Source organism: Panthera pardus, unplaced genomic scaffold (genome assembly GCF_024362965.1).
Source record: "Panthera pardus isolate Hobbes unplaced genomic scaffold, ASM2436296v1 HiC_scaffold_18, whole genome shotgun sequence".
Taxonomy (NCBI): Eukaryota; Metazoa; Chordata; class Mammalia; order Carnivora; family Felidae; genus Panthera; species Panthera pardus.
The window spans coordinates 28,588,906-28,608,520 of NW_026526743.1; the positions used below are offsets into that span (position 1 = coordinate 28,588,906).

Sequence of the window (19,615 nt, forward strand, 5' to 3'; positions counted from 1 at the left end):
CCCTGGGGGTACCTGCGCCCCCTCCCTCGATACTTGTGAAAGGGCCCTGCCCCCATACCGAGGGAGACTGACTCCAGCCCCCTCTCCCTCAGAAGCCAGCAGGTTAAAGGTCCGACCACAGGAGGCAGGACCCTGGGCCCGCCAGCTCCTGGAGCTTCTTCATGCCCGCCCTTTATTTCGTGCGCCTTATTTTGTTTGCAGTTACTGTGTTTGCCTGCTTCCTTCTGATAGCCCCTGGAGGTGGGGGGTGGGGGGTGGGGGGATGTGGCTACAAGTAGACCTCCTTCCGCCCCTATGCGTCTCGGTGCTGCGGGAAGAGGATGCGGGAACAGAAACGAGAAGTGAGGTCCTGAACTCCAAGTGGGGGGCCCCTCGGGGGACCCCCCAACAAACATCGGCAGAGCGGGGCAGGGGGGGGGGCAGTAAAGGAGGCAGCGAAACGTCGGCGCCTTCCCAGCACACCACTTGCTTAGCATTATTTCAAGCCCCTTTGAACAGTTTTTCAAAGTTTTTTTTTTTCTTTTTTCTTTTTGGAGAAATGCTCAATTTCTCTTTGGTTTCATTCCTCTTCTCCAGCACCGCGCGGAAGCTCTCGGAGCTGTCAGGGTGGCAGCGCCATCTGCCGGCCGCTTTGTAAATTGCGGGATTCGGTCCCGCCTCCCTCCGGAAGGGTGTGATGCAAAGCGGGGGAAAGAACATTTCAATAACCTCCAGTACAATACGAGTGACCAATAAGCCCATGAAAAGTGTTCATACTTACTAAGAACAATTAAGCCACGGATACCACTTCTCATCTTTCACACCGGAAATAGTTTAAAACTGCTAACGTCCCAACGCTGTGCGGAGTGCGTTAGCACAGACTCCCTGGAGGGAATGTACTATTATCAAAACCATTAAAAGTGCTTATGATTCAGAAACGCCAGAGTCAGAAATTGCCTTAGGAGCGTACAAATACGAAAAGACATTGGACCCGGGCACTTGCTGCAGTATTGCCTTTAGTGAGGAAAATTTGGAACATTACAAGATGGTTAAAATAAATTAAAAATAACATGGAAGAATATGATATATTACAGGAAAATGCTCATGATAGATCGACAAAATTTAATCATACTGCAATCATGCTTTAATTTTATTACACTCGGTATGATACTCTAATGGTAGATACATGTCCATGGTGGTTACATTTGTCTCACCCCCTAGAAAGCGCAACACCAAGAGTGAGCCCTGACGAAAACTGTGGGCTCTGGGTGATCATGATGTGTTCATGCAGGTTCATCAGTTGTCACACATGTACCACCCTGGTGAAGGATGTGACCACGGGGGAGGCTCTGCGTGTGTGGGGACAGGGGCTCTATGGAAAATCTCTGTATCTGCCACTCAGTTTTGCTGTGAAAAGAAAACTGATCTAAAAAAAAACAAAGTCTATTTTAAATTTTGGAAAACAGATTACAAAACAATATGTTAAGACTTATTTCTGTTGAAGGCTGGGCAAGCTAATTGTGGTCGCGGCACTTGGGGACAGGATCTGCCCTGCCTGGCTCCTCAGGAAAGGACATGTGGGTGTTTCGTCCATATCCTACCAGCCAGGGACTTCACAAGGCCCTGGAGGGGGATCCACTGGGATTGCCCAGAGGGAAGCATATGAGCCTGGTGTGGCTCCAGCCATCCTGTCACCAGGAGGAGAGCCCGAGGGAGAGGCAAAGCAGGGGAAGCAGAAGGAAGAGAGACAGAAAGTGAAAGTTAGAGAGAGACCAGATGACGAGGTTTGATTGTTGGGATCCAACTTGGCTTGAAGCTAGTCTATTCCTGGATTTTTTGGATAATAAATTCCTCCCCTGCTAAATTACCCAGGGTTTCTGTTGCTTGTAACCAAAAGGGTCTGTGCGTCCTAAACACAAGCTCCCAGCTTGTCCACTTTGCAATGAGCCAGTCACTGGAGGTGGATAATGGCACAGATGTGGCTTGCCAGGCATATTTGTCAGCACTTGGAGCCCTTCCTCGAAGTGGGTACCACCAGGGTGGTGCATCGGGGAAAGGGCATCTCGGGCCCTTTCTGGGCCCAGGCCTCAACCAAGGGTCCCCAGGGATGGAGTTTCCTGCCTCGAGAGTGCTTCTGCTTTTCTTCTGCCTAAAATTCTCCCCTCCCTACCCTGTAGTGCCTCCTTAGCTTCTCCTGTGGCTCCCTTAAATACCTCTTCCTCTGAGAAGCCTTCCCTGACTAGCTGGCTGAGGGAGACTATTTGGTCTCAGGCTCCATTTGCTCTGTGAGTGACTCCCTTCTAACCTCAGTGTGCTCAGAGACTGGGGCTGTGCCCTTCACTGCTGTGTCCCCAGGTCTCGGCAGGGTCTGGCAAATAGTGGGAGCATTGTCAATCGCTGTTTACTGAGAAAATGAGAATGTGCACAGATAGATGGATAAGGCTGGTAGGAACCTATTCTGGGAGCAGACGATGAGGCCAGGGCTCTGTGCAGGGCCTCTTTGGGGGAACAGCATTTTCTTGCTCATACTGGGGGGCAGGGCACAGCGACACGAACCAGAGGACGTGTTGCAGATCTGAGTTTTGACCGAGCTAGAATTTTCCTTCCAATTGAGGGTCTTACCTGAAATCAGGTATGAAGCCAGGACCTGGAGCCTAGCTACCACCTCCCAAGTGGGGTGTTGAAAGCCAAGGATGTCAACCAAAGTCAAAACCAGGCCCACGACTGAGTTGCTGGGGAGCCAGCAGGGCTGAATACAGGGCTGAGGGTGGGGGACCAAGGCCATGGGCCAGGCAGCGGGGAGTAGGATCCCAGATGGTAGGGGACCATGCACAGACAACGTCGAACGATCCAGCCTACGTGGTCGGAAACTTATTTCCGTTGGCAGGATTTTCCAGTCCTTCTGAGTAAATCGAAGAGAAGTCTCAACTTGGTGTCTCTGTCTCTTTTCACAAAGAGCCTCTGGCGGCCTCACATTCAAGGCCTGTCTCAGACAAAGGCCTGTGAAGTGTATTAACAGCAATAGGTTTCACTGTGTTTATTTTTACGCTACCTTTCTAATTATAGCAAGCGATTCTGATTTTCCATTTATAGCGGTAATAAGAAGTTTCTTTTTCAGGCAAATTTACATAAGTAAAAGGAGACTGCTAAAAGGAAAATGGTAAGTGAATGTTAGAACAGGTGGTGGCATTGTGGGGCCCCAAAGAGGGGGGTGTGTGGGGCCGAGCAGGAGGATTCTGGGAAGGCAGCTCTTTGCAGTTGCTGCAGGAAGGACAGGAAGCATCTGGAGAGCCCCTGAGCAGGTGCCCCTCCCCCACCAGCAGGTGGCATGGGAACTGGCCTTGCAGCTCCAGGACAGAGTTGCAGCCAAGGGGACATCCAGAGCCAAGGCCACGTGGACCAGAGCCTACTCTGACCTGAGCCTCCCGGCCGGCCGGCCCCCGGCCCAAGCCTCAAGACTGGCCCTGCGCCCCCAGGTTCAGCTGGGTGTCCCCCAAGGGCCTCTTCGAAGGGATCATTCTCTCTGCCCTGCCTGCCAGACCATAGGACTTTGATGTGGACACCCCAGGTCTGGTCCCGGAGCTATCTCTGTCTCACTGTGTGACCTTGAGTGAGTTTCTTCTCCAGGTTGTGTCCCACCTAGAAACAGAGGTGAGTGAAATGACCTTTAAGGGTCCTTAAGGATAAGAGGACCAGGGACATATCCCTACAGTCTCTTCTCACTGCTCCCCTCTGAAGTAGGGCTCAGTGGGGAACAGGTCTGAGTTTCATTTCCTGCTGTGCCTGTCATTAGTGGTGGGACCTTGGGCAAGTCACTTAAGCTATGTGTCTGTGTGCTTATGTGTAAAATGGGATAAGAATATCTCCGGGGCAGAGCTGGACCGGCAGTGCTGAGGAAAGCCCTGGACACACAGTCGGGCTCCAAAAATGCTCTGGTTTTTAGCCCACAGGCAGCCATTAGAGATGCCATCTTCCCAGCCTGGCTTGGGGCAGGGTAAGACACCTGCTGCCTTCCTAAGCAGCCTGACCCCTGCGGATGGGAGGGAGGGGCTGCTGGAGCAGGCTTCCGTGGGAATGAGCCCCCAGCCCACTCAGGCTTAGGGGCCGAGTGCCCAGAATGGGTTCCTGGGTGTGGGTGAGGCTGGCATGATGCTCCCACCGGGAGCTCCTTGAGTCTTGGGACTGTGTCCAGGGGGAAGACAGGTGGGGTTCATGGTCTTGTAAGTTCCTTCCACCCCATATAGGCTTTAGAAAAATTTGCGGGGCACCTGGGTGGCTCAGTCGGTGAAGGGTCCGACTTCAGCTCTGGTCACGATCTCACGGTTCGTGGGTTCGAGTCCCACGTCGGGCTCTGTGCTGACAGCTCGGAGCCTGGAGCCTGCTTCGGATTCTGCATCTCCCTCTCTCTCTCTGCCCCTCCCCCATTGCTCTCTGTCTCTCTCTGTCTCTCAAATATAAATAAAACGTTAAAAAAATTTTTTTTAATTTCTCCGTCTATACTACACACATATATATGTGATTTTGAGACACATTCTGCCCCCCATCCCACATTTCAGCACCTCTGGTCAATGGCGCCTTACACTCTCTGTTGGCCTGACTCGATGTTGACTTCCCTCAGAGAGAACCTGCTTTCTGAGGTGTCAGGGACCCAGAGCACCTGCCTCTGAGGCCACTTCACGGTGACCTCTCTGCATGAAGTATTTTGGACCACACTGTATGCGTTCAGACCCTAACGCTCACAGTTCAAGTTCTAGGAGGAAGACTGCCACCCCCCACCTGGTGCCAAATTTGATTCTCGCATTTCCTGATCGTCCTTTCTCCCTAGCAGGTTTCTTACCTTGGGAGCTAAGTCTTTGCTCTCCCAGCTTCTTGCTGGAAACTCCTATCACACTCCCTGTGTTGGCCATATTTTCCTTCTGAGTGAATACCTGGTGCACCTTATAGTTGATGGCATTTCCCATTGGACGAAGTGACTCACGACCTCGGTACGGTCTTCTTCACCATGACAAGTAGAGTCACGGCCCTTTGTATTTCCACTTAACACTGTAATTTCCCACACGCCCAGGTTTTCAAGAAGCCCGGCATCTCCCATTCAAAGTGTCCTCCCTGCGTAAATTGAGGGGCTTGAAGCTTTCTCTGTCCCAAGGTATCATCAGATGTTTCTAGCCTCGAGGCCAGAGCCTGAGCGGGCCGCTACAGCTGCCGCCACACGGTGTCGCGGTTGAACACATTCCGGTGCAGCTTGGCGGATGCCCGTCCACGGCCACTGTGATCCCCGTGCTGAGCCAGATCCTCGCACAGGCCAGGCTGGTGCCCCACATTACGGGTCCAGGTTACGGCCTCTTTATTTTGCTCTGATAAGTTCAAGCAGATGGTTTAGGTCTCCAGGGACTTCTAGCCTCAAACACACATTGGCCCAAACCAGCCTGTACTATCAGCTTCAGGACCAGTGTCGAGCCTGGGTTATGGGTCCAGACTCCCCTCCACTCTGGGCTCTCGGTGTCCTTTCCTGAAAGCAGACTTCAGCCAAGGGCATCCCCATCCGGCACAGAGGTTCCAAGAACATTGTTCCTCAATGGGGAGGTGTTAAGCATTCAATCAGTGTCCTACTCAGAGGTCCCACTGTGTATCACCCCACCTCCCTTCAGGGCTGTGTCTACGTAACTCAGGGAGCCTATTTGGGGGCCAGTTGCCCATAAATGAAAACCCGACCTGGCAATGAGTTGCGTAATCCTAACCAGAGAATCGTGGGCAACTTCCCTTCCTAAAAATGCCTCGTTTCACAGAATCTTATGACATGATTATGTTCTAGCCCAGTGTCCCTCCGCCCTTCAAAGGCTCCCATACACCCCATCTTAGGGACAAAGTTGGCCTTGAGGAGCAGTGGATGAGCTTTTGTTTTGCCGAGTCAGGTTTACACGCTAAGAGGGAAGAGCTGGAATATTTAGGATAACGGTGGGGATATTTGCAGGCAAGGTCAAGGGAGAAGGAGCAGAGAGGAAAGAGGACAGCTGGAGAGAGCTGTCTGTACGAGATGGGTTAAGCTTTGTCCGTGGCGTGCAATGTCAACCTCCCCTCCAGCTACCTGCAAAAGCACCAGAAAGATGGATCTCACTCTCTGGCATTTTGGCAGTTGGGTTCATGGTTTTGAGATGAGGTGAACCTGGCATCGAAGGGACACAGGACTCGAGCGGAGGCTCCCAAGGATGCCCCGAGGGACCTCTGTTCAACAGAGATGGGGAAACGGAGGGCCAGAGGAAGGACTTGTCCAAGGTCACCCAGCAACCTAGGGTCCAACGTGGCTCTGCCCACTAAACGTGAACCCCAAACCACCCACCGAGCAGCGGTGACCCCAAGTCTCCAGCCCGCCTGCCAGAGGGGCTCAGTACAGATATTCCCGCACGGTGAGTTCCTTCAGGGTAAGGCCCCAGGGGGTGGGCTTCCGGAGCTGGCTCTCCTGCAGCCTTTTCTGCAGCGAAATGAAGTCTCTGCCCAGCGTGTAGGCCAGGCGGATCATGGCGTCCAGCAGGGGGGCGTAGTAGCGATGGCCCTCCCGGGCTTGCAGGCACTGGAGGGCCCTCTCACCCACCGCAAAGGCTTCAGCAGGGCGTTCAAGGTCACGGTGGCACACCAGCATGGCACAGAGGGTGGGGACCACCATTACGGGGCAGTGGGCCGTCAGTTTCTCCTGCAGGGGCACCACGCGCACCAGGATGTCCAGGGCCCTGGTGTACTGGCCGCCTCGCAGGCAGCCAAAGGCCTCCCTGAGCTCCGGCCGGGTTAGGAAATCGATGAACTCGCGGGACCGCCGCACACAGCGGATGGCGTAGAGCAGGCTCAGGTACTCCTTGAAGGCCAACTTGCGCTCGGAGATCATCTCCTCCGTGAAGTTGCCCATCAGGTGCTTCTTGGGGAAGACGACATCCTCGATCTCTTCCCTGAACGTCTTGAGGAGGTTTTTCTGGAGCGTCTCAAAGTCTGAATAGCGCCGCTCCAGCACGGCTTTGTTGCTGTCAAAACTCCCTGTCTGGATGACGACGATTTGGTACATCTACGGCGCAAAGAGAGAGAGCGTTTGACTACCTCCGAACAGGAGGTTTTAACTGACAGAGTGAGCCCCGGCAAATAAAAAATAATGATGATCACAATTTCAAGCATACCCTGAAAATGGGTTATCGTTATACGCAATTCTGTTTTAAATTGCCATCAGCATCTGCTGAGCTATAAAAGCGAATCATGACAAGAGTCAACCCGAGAATAACAAACACGGCAGCATGGAGGCGTCTCGTGGGACAAAGAGCACAGGAAACGGGGGGGTGGGGGGGACAGGGAGCCTGGGGGTGCTCCCCACCCATATCGTCAAAACCCGGCCCCGGGTTCCTAAACTGGGGAGCCTGGATTAGATCCACTTGAGCGGTGGTTCCAGGTGGTATGCTGGCGGTGACGTTATATGGTAAGAAAATTACTGCTTCTCGATTCTTGTTCAGCTAGAGCATACTGATTAAGGGCACAGGCTGCCTGGGTTGCAAATCCAGCTCCACCGCGCTCTAGCTGTGTGGTCTTAGGTAGGTACTTGACCTTCTCTCTCCAAGCCTCAGTTTTCCCGTGCATGAAACGAGGATGGTGGTAGCGCCTCCCTCGCTGGGTGAGGATGAAATGAGTTAATGCACTGCAGGGACGGGGGACTGTGTTCAACACGCGGTCAGCGCTCAGTGTCCCCGTTGTTATTATCCCAGTCCCAATTAAGGGGGCAAGGCAGGGAGAAGGGTTGAATATGGCTCCTACTTGGACACTAACGTAGCCCCCAACACAGGCTAAAACTCCATTTTATTTATTTATTTATTTATTTATCTATTAAAACATTTTTTTCTTAATGTTTATTCATCTTTTGCCAGACAGAGAGAGACAGAGCGAGAGTGGGGGAGGGGCAGAGAGAGAGGGAGACACAGAATCCGAAGCAGGCTCCAGGCTCTGAGCCGTCGGCACAGAGCCTGATGTGGGTCTCAAACTCGTGAACCGTGAGATCATGACCTGAGCCAAAGTCGGACGCTTAACCAACTGAGCCACCCAGGCGCCCCTTATTTATCTAGTTTAATGTTTTATTTTATTTTTGAGAGAGAGAGACAGAGTGTGTGTGTGTGTGTGTGTGTGTGTGTGTAGGTGCAAATGGGGGAGGGGCAGAAAGAGGGGGGCAGAGGATCCCAAGCAGGCTCTGTACTGACAGCAGTGAACCTGATGTGGGAGTCGAACTCAGCAACCTTGAGATCGTGACCCGAGCTAAAGTCGGACACTTAACCGACTGAGCCACCCAGGCGCCCCTAAAATTCCATTTTAACAAAAAGAGCAACAACCCCTAACCCCAGAGCCTCCCGCCAGCCATGGCATGACCAGCTAGAATCTAATAATAGCACTTAGCTCTCCTTGTAATTACTTTTATAATTATCTTTTCTTTATGCTATGTGATATTGGTTCCCCTTTGAAAGCTATTTAGTGGTTTTTTTAAAAAAATTAAATTTATTTTAGAGAGAGAGAGAGAGAGAGAGAGCAAGCGCAAGCAGAGAAGGGCAGAGAGAGAAGGAGGGAGAGAATCCCAAGCAGGTTCCACACTCAGTGCAGAGCCCTACGGGGGGGCTTGATCCCAGAACTCTGGATCATGATCTGAGCTGCAATCAAGAGCCGGGCCACCCAGGCGCCCCTTGTTTAGTGTTTTTAAAAAGTAATCTAATTTAAAGAAAATAGAGTAATTATGATGATGATATATCATTATTTTATAGGATATATAATTATTAAGAATACGCCTAGTTATTAATAATAACATAAGTGACGGGGGTGGGGAGCAAAAACTGTGGCCAAGAGACACAGGTGGTTAGTTGTGGGCGACACGGCCTTTATCTGGGCCAGTTCCTCCTCAGGATCAGGAACCGTGACTCACACAGCTACAGTTCTCACAGTTCTGAGCACCATGCTGAGCGCAAGATCTGGCTTTTTGCCCCCCCTTAGAACCCTGTGAGGCAAAGTGCGCGGGCCCATCTCATCCTTGGGAGAGTTGAGGCCCCACCGACTTGCGCGGGGGCCGGGAAGGAGGTGGTGAAAGGCGGGCCGTCGCTGCCGGATCTCGGAGGCCCACTTACCACGAACTTGGAGACTTTTCTCTCCTCGATGCGGGCCGACGCGACCTCAAAGAGCAGCTTGACGCGCCTCCAGCCGCGCTTCTCCTTCCGCCAGTACTCCTGCAGCTCCCCGGTGGTCATGCTGGAGTTGGGGCTGGGGCCGCCAGGGTTGCCTGGAGGGACGGCACCCTTAAGCACTTGCACCGGCTCGGTGCACTGTGGGGAGATGGCTGGGTCTGTCTGGGGTGGGATGTCCGAATCCGGAAGAGCCCTGCGCATCCCCCTCCCCGCCCCCACCCTGCCCAGACTCCGGGCCCACCCGGGCCGCGTCCAGCCCGCCCCCCCCCCCCACGACAGCCTGACATGGCACCCCTCCTCCTCCCCCCACCCGCACCGCCAGCTGGTGTCTCCGTTGTGAAACGCTTCCGTTGCACCATCCACTTCCAGCCTGCAGGTTGGCCACGGGCGCCCGAGGCCCATGCTCCTGACAAGCAGGGACGGTGGCTTGTTGGCTTCTGCACTCCCTACAGCGCTGACGCCCGTGCGGTTGCCCCGGCCCCTGAGCTCACACTGGGCGACCAGCGGAGGGAGCGATTGAGGATGCCGGGCTCCGGGCTCAGCCCGGTGGGCCGCTCCAGACTCTTCCCTCTCTGGCTTCCCACATTCCCCGCCTTTGCTTGCACCGGCCACTCCTTCCGCCTGACATGCAACCCTCCTGTTTGCCTACCTGCAAACCGAACGGTGTGTCTTCGACCTCCCTTGGGCGGTGAGCCCTTCTGAGGATCTCGGGAACGATGAGAATCCTTCCCCGCGGAGATGCACAGACCGCTGTGCATTTTATTTCAAGGGATATGGGGCTCCGGTGCCCTTCAAGACCCAGCCCAGGTGTCACTTCAACTGTCCCCTTGCATCAGAGTAAGAGCCTCCCACCTCGTCCCTACAGCCTATTTTGGTGACATCTCAAATTATTTTTCACAGATCTGTTTCCCTACCACACTGGAGGGCCTGCGGTGCTTGATTTGCTCTTGTTTTCCCCAGGGCCCGGCACAAGGCCAAGGACAGAGCAGACGGTCCATAGGCGCATACTGAAGGAATGCACGAATGAGTAAATAAATTCGCTCCAGGACATGACACTATAGCAGACACTGTCAGTGCTGGGCACTCACTGTTCTGGAATGTCCCACTGGCTTCTACTGGAAGCACCTAGGACTCTCACACTGAGGGCTTCCTTGAGCTAAAGCGGTATGTTCTGGAACTTTCCTTGGCTGATGAAGGATGGGACTGGTCCCCTCACCTCTTGGATGGGATGACTCTGAGATGTGTTCCTTATGTCTTGCAGAGGACCTCCTCTGGGACTGAGCCCAGTTGCCTCCAGCAGTAATCTCTCCATCAACATCCTGTCCTGGCTTCCTGCCCTTCCTTTCCTCGATTTACCACTCCCCTGCTATGACTCCTGGAACCTTCTCCCAGAAAGATGACTGGCACCTAATTCTTGTGTCAACCTAGGACAGCTGCCCCCTCTCCCGCGGCATCTGTTGAAGGGCCCACATTTGTATTTCAGATGTCTTCAGACCTCTATCTCTGATCAAGCCCCAAGCCTCAAGCTCACCTAAGTGTTCATCGGGTCCTGGACATGGGAGGTCTGGGCCGGTGGCTGCTGCTTCCTGCTTGGTCCCTGTCGCGCACTGGGCAATGGGTCCCATCCATCCAGGGCTTCCAGGGTGCTCAGGACTGGCCATGACTCCGAGGCTGCTAGGGGGACAAAGAGGGCAGTGAGTTCCCACTTGTGTTGGGGTTCCTAGTGGGCCCCAGGGTGCTACGGGGTGCCCCTAGTGGGCCCCGGGGTTCCTAGCGCACCCCCGGGGTGCAGTGGCATAGTCCCCACTGCCCACCCAGCTGTCCCCCCAGCTGCCACATGCAAGGCCTGGGTCTGCCCCTTTGCTGAACTGATCGGTCCAAGCCCTCTCTTGTTGTCACGATGCTTCCATTATCGAGTTGCTCTGAATCTGATTTCAAGCAAAGTCAGGATTACTTGGGAGCAAGATGCTGTCTTGTCCGGAAGCACATCCCCATACTCCATTTTCTGTTCATTTGTAAATAGAATTGCAGCGTCCAAAGCAGGGATACTGGTATGTATCCCTCCCATCTCTCTCTCCCTCCGTCTCTAGACAGACACTTAGGACTTACGGAACACGCTTCGTATGCTCCTGACTTCTTCACATCCACTTATTTAACGCCCACAAAAATCTGTCGTGACTCCCAGTAACAGAAGAGGAAACTGAGGTTTAGCCCAAGGTTCTGCGGCTGGTGAGCGTACCCAACGAGCAAAGCTGAATGTTTTGTGACGTGCCAGGTCGAGTGCTCTGTGCTCAACACCCACTCTCTCACTTAACTGATTCTGTGTGCAGAAGGAGTTTAAGCTGCATTTTCTGATAAAGGAACTGAGAGAGTTGCCTACGATCAAGGCTAGTATGTGGTGGGCAGGACCCAGATGCCTCTCCACCTTCCTCAGGGTGTGGGGGCGGGCAGACAGTGGGAGTGCTGGGGGCTAGTTTACGCAGTAAGATCTGTGACTCAGATCAGTGAACAAGATGACCTCGTGCCTGGACTTCTCTGTGCCTCAGTTTCCTATAAATCGGGTATAAGAACGGAGCTTGGCTTCACGATGCTGGTGTGAGGGTTAAGTCAACAGCTCAGGGCTCCCCACATACCTGGCCCTGTATAATAGTCCCTGTTATTTATTATTATTATCATTTTAGAGTTTATTTATTTGAGAGAGAGAGAGAGCACACATGTGAGCAGGGGAGGGGCAGAGAGAGGGAGAGAGGGAATCCTAAGCAGGCTCCGCACGGTCCGTGCAGATGCGGGGCTCCAGCTCACAAACCGTGAGATCATGACCTGAGCCAAAACCAAGAGTCAGCCGCTCAACCACCTGAGCCATCCAGGTGCCCCTATTTTTTTAAAGATTAAAAAAAATTTTTTTTTAACATTTATTTATTTTTGAGAGACAGAGACAGAGCATGAGTGGAGGAGGGGCAGAGAGAGAGGGAACCACAATCCGAAGCAGGCTCCAGGCTCTGAGCTGTCAGCACAGACGGGGGGCCTGAACTCACGAACTGTGAGCCGAAGTCAGACGCTTAACTGAGCCCCCCAGGTGCCCCTGAAGATTTTATTTTTAAGTAATCTCTACATCCAACATGGGGCTCGAACTCATGACCCTGAGATCAAGAGACATACGCTGTACCAACTGAGCCAGCCAGGCACCCAAGTCCCTGTTATTAATATCTGACACATGATAATACTTTGAAAAATGTTTGGAAAGTCAATGACTCTAAATTGAAGTATAAGTTGGAATAGAATTTAACATGTCTGAGACAAATTAGAAAAAAGATGACTGAAACATTAGCTCAGATGGAGCGAGGAGCTGGGCCGCCACTTTGGCACAGAGATCCAAAATCAGAAGGGTGCAAGTAACCTTACCTCCTTCTTCCCAAGATCTGAGGGAGCTGTAAGGGGCACATGGGGACGAGACTCTAGTCTGCGTTCCGGGCCCTGTGTCTGAATCCTCACACAGATTATGGCCTAGAGAGGGGTGGGGTTACAGCTTTTTCCCCCGCAAGTGGCCAGAGCCCATCCTGACTCCAGGGCTGAAGGCCTTCTGGAAAGGCCTGGCCTGGGGAGACCTGAGGTCATCTGGGGCCGGGGTGGGGGGCCCTCCTTCGGGGGGCAGCTCTTCTCCAGTTAGATGGAAGGAATTCTGGTCCATTCTCCAGGTGGCTCTGTGCAGTTGCCCAGTGAATGTCTCCCCAAGACCCTCTGTCCAACCTTACCTTATATGGTGGGAAACTGAGGCACAGAGCAAGGGCATGGCTTGAGTCTGCCAGAGCCTGCACACCTCATTTTCCTCTTCTCCCCTTAAGGAGACAGGCCTTCTATCCTGACCAATTGTGGGTCTGAATGCAAATTGTTTAGTATCTCTAGGCCTCAGTTTCCCCACCTCAGAAGTGTGGCCACAAGGCCTGTCCTGCTGACAAGAACACCAATGGTGAAGGACAGACTCTCTATATTCTGGCAGGTGCCCGGGCAAGGTGGTGAGTGGTCTCCATGTTTTCTTAGTGGACTCTGGGTCCACCCTGGGAAGCCCAGTGTTTCCTGTGGGCGCTCCTACGTACCTGCCTCAGCTCCTCTGTAAAGCGGGTGATGGCAAGCCTCAATGGCTCCAGCCCTTCCAGCCCTGCTGTCCTGATCAGGCAGCTGGCACCAGGTCAAAAGCAGGACACGATTTGCCCAGAGACCCTGTGAGAGCCCAGAAATAATGGCCTTGGCTGAACACGTCAATGAAGACCCGGGAAAGCTGAGCATGAACCCAGGGCTTTGAATAAAAATCAAATTCAGCAGGCAAAGCCAGTTCCCTTATGTTTTCTCTTATAGGGTTGGCTGGGAGTCACTATGAGAGGAGTGAGAAGGAGAAAGTCAGGCATTGGTGCATGTGCAAGGAGTCTTGGACAGCTTCCCGGTTCCTCTCCAGGCCTCAGTTTCCTCATCTGTGAAATGGGGAAAGCAGCCTGTCACTCCCAAAGCTCTGTGGGGACAACCACGCATGGGGTTCTCTGGGGGCTTCTCTCCCGTCCCCATCCCCTGTCTAGCAAAGATTTCTCGATTTTATAAGAAACCCTTGCAAATGCTGATGCCGGTGGCTTGGGGTCCTGTGCTTGGCTGAGGGGAGCAGAACAGCTTCCAAGCCCCCGCCCCGTCCAGCTGTGTGTGCAGCCATTCTCCTGCATCCCTCCCAGGCGCTGAGTACCACTCCTCCCTCCGAGGGCTGCCCCGTCCTATCCAGGCCTTCTTTTGCTGGCTACAGTGGGCCACCTTCAGAGCCCGTGCTGCCTCCCTGAGGAGCTGCAGAGGACTTTCCATCGGACTGAGGCTCCAATACAGCAGGGTAAAGCCCGACCCAGGGGACAGAAGGTCCTGGACGTTGGGTGGGCACACTCACTTTTGGCAATCTCCCAGGGGGACGGGTGGGGGTCCAGGGAGCCTGTAACAGCAGGTTTCCTGGTTCTTCCCATCAGAGAGTCCCTTCCGGCAGGCTTGGCGGTAGGCCCTGGCTTCTGCATTTTGCCCCAGTCCCCAAGGTCGCCTGGCACCACTTTCTGTGTGGTGACTTATTCTCCAGGCTCAAGACGGGCTGTAGAGGTACCTCAAAAGAATGGGGGTGATGGAGGGCTGGGGATCTGCTTCCTGTTCTACCCCAATGAGCTAAGGGGAGCCCCACACGTAGAGGCTCTGCCCCACACTGCCCCCAGCAGGTACTGGGGGAGGCCCATAGGAGGAGGGGGCTCAGGCCACAGGAGGGCAGAGCCCCACCGAGGTGGGGATCAAGCACTCACCTGAGGCCTCTGGTTCCTGTGTGGCTCCAGGGGGGGGGCCAGGAGGAGTGTCACATGGTCCCCTTCAGCTCTCCTCTGTTCTGGGCTCTAGCGAGGCTGCCGCATCTGAGTTCCCCCTTAGAAAACAGGAAATAGGCTGTGTGACCTACTCCTGGTAGCCCCAGCCCATTGGCTGATGACAGATAGTGTATTGAACCCCGCTGACAGGCAGCCCGGCGGGGAAGGGGCGAGCAGGACAAGGCGAGGCAGGGCCAGCCCTGAGGGCTCTACTTCTGAGGGATCTCGCTGGGCCTCACACAGCCTGCAGCGGGCTGGGCTGTCCCTCAGAGCCCCAGATAATCTCTGGCATTCAAGCAGCACTTCCCAATTAACATTCCTTGTTCTAGCCTATGAGCCAGGCCTGGTGGGGGCCACTGTGCCCCATTAACAGGTGGGGAAAGTGAGGCTTGGAGCACAGAGCTGGTGGGATGCAGGGCCAATGCCTGACATGGAAGGGAAATGGGGTAAACTCACAGTTCCGTCTGGGGCCTTCCTCTGGGCAAAGCTGCATCCGACACTCCCGACAGAAAGTACGGGGGAAGGCAGACCTGTGGCTGTGATGTGATTCATGGCCACTAGCACTTGTGGCCTCGAGGGCAAGAGACGGGGACAAAACCAAGAGAATAGAGCCTCACCAGTCCCCAAGGAGGCCACCACGTGTCTCTTCCCAGCTACGATCCCCTCCTTCCCCATTAGAAATCGTCACACTCCTAATTCTGAGGAGGGTCACTTCTTTGCTTTTCTTTGCAAATTTAGCACCTATGAATAGACCCCAAGACAATAGAGCTTCATTTTACCTACTTTGGAATTTTATGTAAATCGAGCCATGCGCCGCGCAGTTTGTCTGCTTTGGTGTTTTGCTTCCTTTATTCAACATGTCTGTGTATCGCAGTCATCCATTTGTGTGTGTGTAGCTGCAGCCTTTTCATTTTTTGTTGTTGTGTCGCTACATTATTTGAATAGCTCATTGTTTCTCTCTCTCTCTCTCTCTTTTTTATCTGTCAACACACATTGAGGGTTGTTTCTAGTTTGGGCCACTGTGGCCCGTGCGGCTGGGCATATTCTTGCACATTCACCCAAGTGCACACGCGCACGTGAGATGAAATCCCCGGGTTTTAGAGAACGAACAGCCGAAGAGCTTCATCTGGGCTGGATTATAGCAAACATGCCCCCAGTGGCTGTGTCTCTTTGTGCCCCCACCCGCCACCCGCAGGGCGCGCGAGTCCTAGGTCCATTGTCGCTCACTTCATGCGGTTGGTATATTTTTATTGCCATCATTCCAGTGGGTGGGGAGCGGGCTCTCATGGTTTTACAATGCATTTCCTAAGGAGAAGTGATGTGGAGCATCTTTTCATGGGATGATTTTCTACCCGTATAGCCTCCGTTCAAGTCCATTGCTTGTTTTTTTGTTTGTTTGTTTTTTTGTTTATTTTTTTGATTGGCTTATTTTCTGAGTGGTTTGTAGGTGTTCTTCATGAGTTCGTTTGGGTCTTTGTGCTTTCCAATATTCTTTCCCACCCTGCGGTTTGCATTGTACTCCCTAAAAATAGGGTGTTCGGGGGGGCGCTGGGGTCTCTCAGTCGGTTAAGTGCCCGACTTCAGCTTAGGACATGATCTTGCAGTCCGTGAGTTCAAGCCTCGCATCGGGCTCTGTGCTGATGGCTCAGAACCTGGAGCCTGCTTGAGATTCTATGTCTCCCTCTGTCTCTCTGCCCCTCCTCTGCTCATGCTCCGTCTCTCTGAAAAGTAAATAAACTTTAAAAAAATTAAAAAAAATAAAAATAGGGTGCTTGGATGAATAGAAGTTGCCAAGCTTAAAGTAGTCAACCCTATCAATCTTGGTTTTCACAGCCCATGTCGTACCTTAAGACCACAGAGATTTCTCTGTTACTGTTCTTTCTCGCTGCTTCTGCAACAACTTTGCCGGCCACTGTGAGGCTGAAACTGAGTTAACATGTGCAAAACACGTAGAACAGCGCTGGTCCCTCATAAGCACTGCACAAGTGCTGGCAGTTCCCACTGTTCTCAACACCTTTCCAGTTTGCCATTCTTCTCTGGGATTCTCTAATGCCCTTACAGTCGATTTTCACATATGGTGTGAGGTAGGGGACCCGGTGTTTTCTCCCTAAGTGTCTGCCTACTGGCCTTGTTTATTGAAGTGGTCATCCAATGCCACGGCACAGTCATGCTGTCATCGTTAAAAGAGAATGTCAGGGTCTTGGGACCTTGAGGGGAACACCCCAAACAGTGTGCTTCTGGCCTGCCGGCCGGTGAGAACCCATAACCCATTCACCTCCACCCCACACTGCCCTGCAGAGGGCCTGGCATGGCTGGAGATGCTGGCTCTATGTTGAGCGAGGCTGGAAGTCCCCCTCCCATCCTTTCCCTAGGTCCCTTCTGCAGCTTTCCAGTTTTCTCCCTGTCTCTATCTAGGCCTGGAGTCTTTGAGACACCGGTGTAGACTCTATGCCTCTCACCCAGCAGCCAGCGCATGGGGGGGATGGGTACGTGGAAGCTACTGCTTCCTCTTCTGGGGGTAGGAGGTGATCTTTGGAAACCCCCGATCATGCAGGGGTGTCTAGCTGGTGTGGGAAGGACCTAGATGGACCAGAGTGGCTATGGATGGCCACCTGCCAGGGCTTGGCTTTTCTTCGCAGCACAGAGCTGTGTATGGTAGGAGAGAACAGGCGAGGACAGGCAAGGCCCCGCTGACACGGGAGGCACAGGCTGGGTGTCCCTATGTTGCCAGGCTGAAACCACAGGGTGAGCGGTGGGCACCAAGAGGCCTCGGAGAGTCAGAAAGGGAAATGTTGGCATCTTTGAGTCTGGGTGTCTGTTCTAGAATTCAAATGGCTGGGACCTTTCAGTGACTTCCTCCTTCTCCTCCTGCCCCCAGCACAGTCAGAGTAAGTCCAGACTCCCTCGGGAGGCCTCCTGTCCAGCCGCCAGCTGCCTCCCTCACCTCACTCTTGGACTCGCCCGCCAGCCTGGGCTGCTTTCTATGCCTCCGCCTGCCTCACGGCCTGTGCTCACAGTCTCTTCAACCAGCAACGCCCTTCCCTTGGTTCTTTCCACAACTGGCTCTCTCTCATCCTGCAGCTTGGCTATCTGTGCTCGGTGTGGCCCTCCCCGGCCCCTCTGTTGACACCTATCATGGTTTTGCTTACTTGTTTACTTGTTCGCTGCCAGTCTCAAATGCCGCCACGACAGGGACCTTGCCTGGGTCAGCATTCTGTCCCCGTTGCCTACCACCGTACCTGCCCCAGAGCGGGTGCTCGGCAATCGTGTGGTGCGCTAGTGAGGGGATGAACGCAGAAGAAGTGCCGATTGGGCCCACGACTCACTGTGTGACCTGGGCAGGCCGCCGCCCCTCTCTGAATCTTGGTTTCCCCAATTGCAACATGAGACTAAGTCAAGGATCCTCCGAGCACCCCCAGGCAAATAGCTGAACGCTGCAAACGACCGCTCACCGCCACTCTGGGTGTCTTTCAAGCCTGAGACTCCAACGCTGCCACACTTCCTGTGTTACATTCAAGAATTGATCACTCACAGGTATGTCGCCACAAGGGTGGCAAAGAAAACCCAAACTGGCGAGGTGTGTTTGATCGTAGGTGATGCAAAACCTGGCCGTTGTCGATCTTGTTTTTCCACAGCTGGGGGTACACACATAAACCTTTTAAAACTCTCAAAGGTCCTGCTATGGTATGATCTAGCAAGCCCACTCCTGGGTATTTATCTGAAGACAGTGCAAACACGGGCTTGAAAAAATATTTGAACCCCCGTGTTCACCGCAGCATTAACTACAATGCCCGAGACATGGAAACAGCCTAGGTACCCACGATGGATGAATGTAAAGGAAATGTGATGTCTAGGTAGGATGGACTACTACTCAGCCACAAAAAAAGAATGACATCTTGCCATTTGCGACAATACGGGTGGACCTTTCACATGCCGCGTGAAATAAGCCAGACAACACTGCGCGAGCTCGCTTATATGTGGAATTAACAAGGGAAAAAAAAAAAAAGCTCCTGGATACAGACAATGGATTGGTGGTTACCAGAGCCGGGGGTTGGGAGGGTGGGTGAAATGAGTGAAGGGGGCCAGAAGGTACAAACTTCCAGTTATAACACAAATAAATCATGAGGTTGTAACGTACAGCCTGGCGACTGCAGGTAATAATACTGTAGTGTATATTTGAAAGTGGCTAAGAGAGTAGATCTTAAAAGTTTCTCATCACAAGAAAAACAAGTCTTTGTGTTCTGTGACTATTGTGTTCTGTGACTGGTCTTATTGGGGTATATATTATATATATGTATATATTATATATATATTATATATATATAAATATTATATTATTTCATAATATATACAAGCATTGAATCATTATGTTGCACACCTGAAACTAATCTTGATATAAAAAATTAAAAAAAAAACTCCCGAAGTTTCTTATTGGGATTTTAAAGTTTATTTATTTTTTTAGTAATCTCTACATCCACTGTGGGGCTTGAACTCATGACTAGGAGATCAGGAGTCACATGCTCCTCTGACTGAGCCCGCCAGGCACCCCAATACTGTGGGATTTAAAAAAAAAATTTTTTTAATGTTTATTTTTTTTTGAGACAGAGAGAGACAGAGCATGAACAGGGGAGGAGCAGAGAGCGAGGGAGACACAGAATCAGAAGCAGGCTCCAGGCTCTGAGCCATCAGCTCAGAGCCTGACGCGGGGCTCGAACTCACGGGCTGCGAGATTGTGACCTGAGCTGAAGTCGGACGCTTAACCGACTGAGCCACCCAGGCGCCACTGTGGGATTTTAAAACTGGGGCCACAGACAGAATACGCTGAGGGCACTGCTGTGGTTGTACAGAGATATAACAGATCATGAAGATTCACGCCTATACTTGCAAGAGATTTATATTTTAGGTCTTATTTTTAGGTCTTTGATCCATTTTGAATTAATTTTTGTATATATGAGGGAGGGTACCAAATTTATTCTTTTGCACGTGGCTATCCAATTTTCCCAGCGCCATTTGGTGAAAAGACATTTCCCCCTTAACTTGTCTTGGCATTCTTGTTGAAAGGCAACCTACTTTTGAAAT

At 52.6% G+C, this 19,615-nt stretch overlaps 1 protein-coding gene across 4 annotated transcripts; it reads right to left on the reverse strand.

Annotated features, from left to right (window-relative positions):
• Window positions 1–4,965: 4,965 nt before the first annotated feature.
• Window positions 4,966–14,602, reverse strand: SNX20 (sorting nexin 20). 4 transcript variants are annotated; one of them, XM_053906088.1, is made up of 5 exons: window positions 14,480–14,602; window positions 10,698–10,838; window positions 9,817–9,896; window positions 9,111–9,262; window positions 4,966–7,030 (listed from the first exon to the last, which is right to left on the reverse strand). In XM_053906088.1, the coding sequence occupies exons 2-5, from the start codon at window positions 10,826–10,828 to the stop codon at window positions 6,362–6,364; spliced, it is 1,032 nt and encodes a 343-aa protein (XP_053762063.1). In that variant the 5' UTR covers window positions 10,829–10,838; window positions 14,480–14,602; the 3' UTR covers window positions 4,966–6,361. The 4 variants fall into 4 exon arrangements, with proteins under 4 accessions (XP_053762063.1, XP_053762064.1, XP_053762065.1 ...); XM_053906089.1 differs by having other exon boundaries at window positions 10,698–10,841; window positions 14,480–14,598; XM_053906090.1 differs by lacking the exon at window positions 9,817–9,896 and having other exon boundaries at window positions 10,699–10,838.
• Window positions 14,603–19,615: the final 5,013 nt, after the last annotated feature.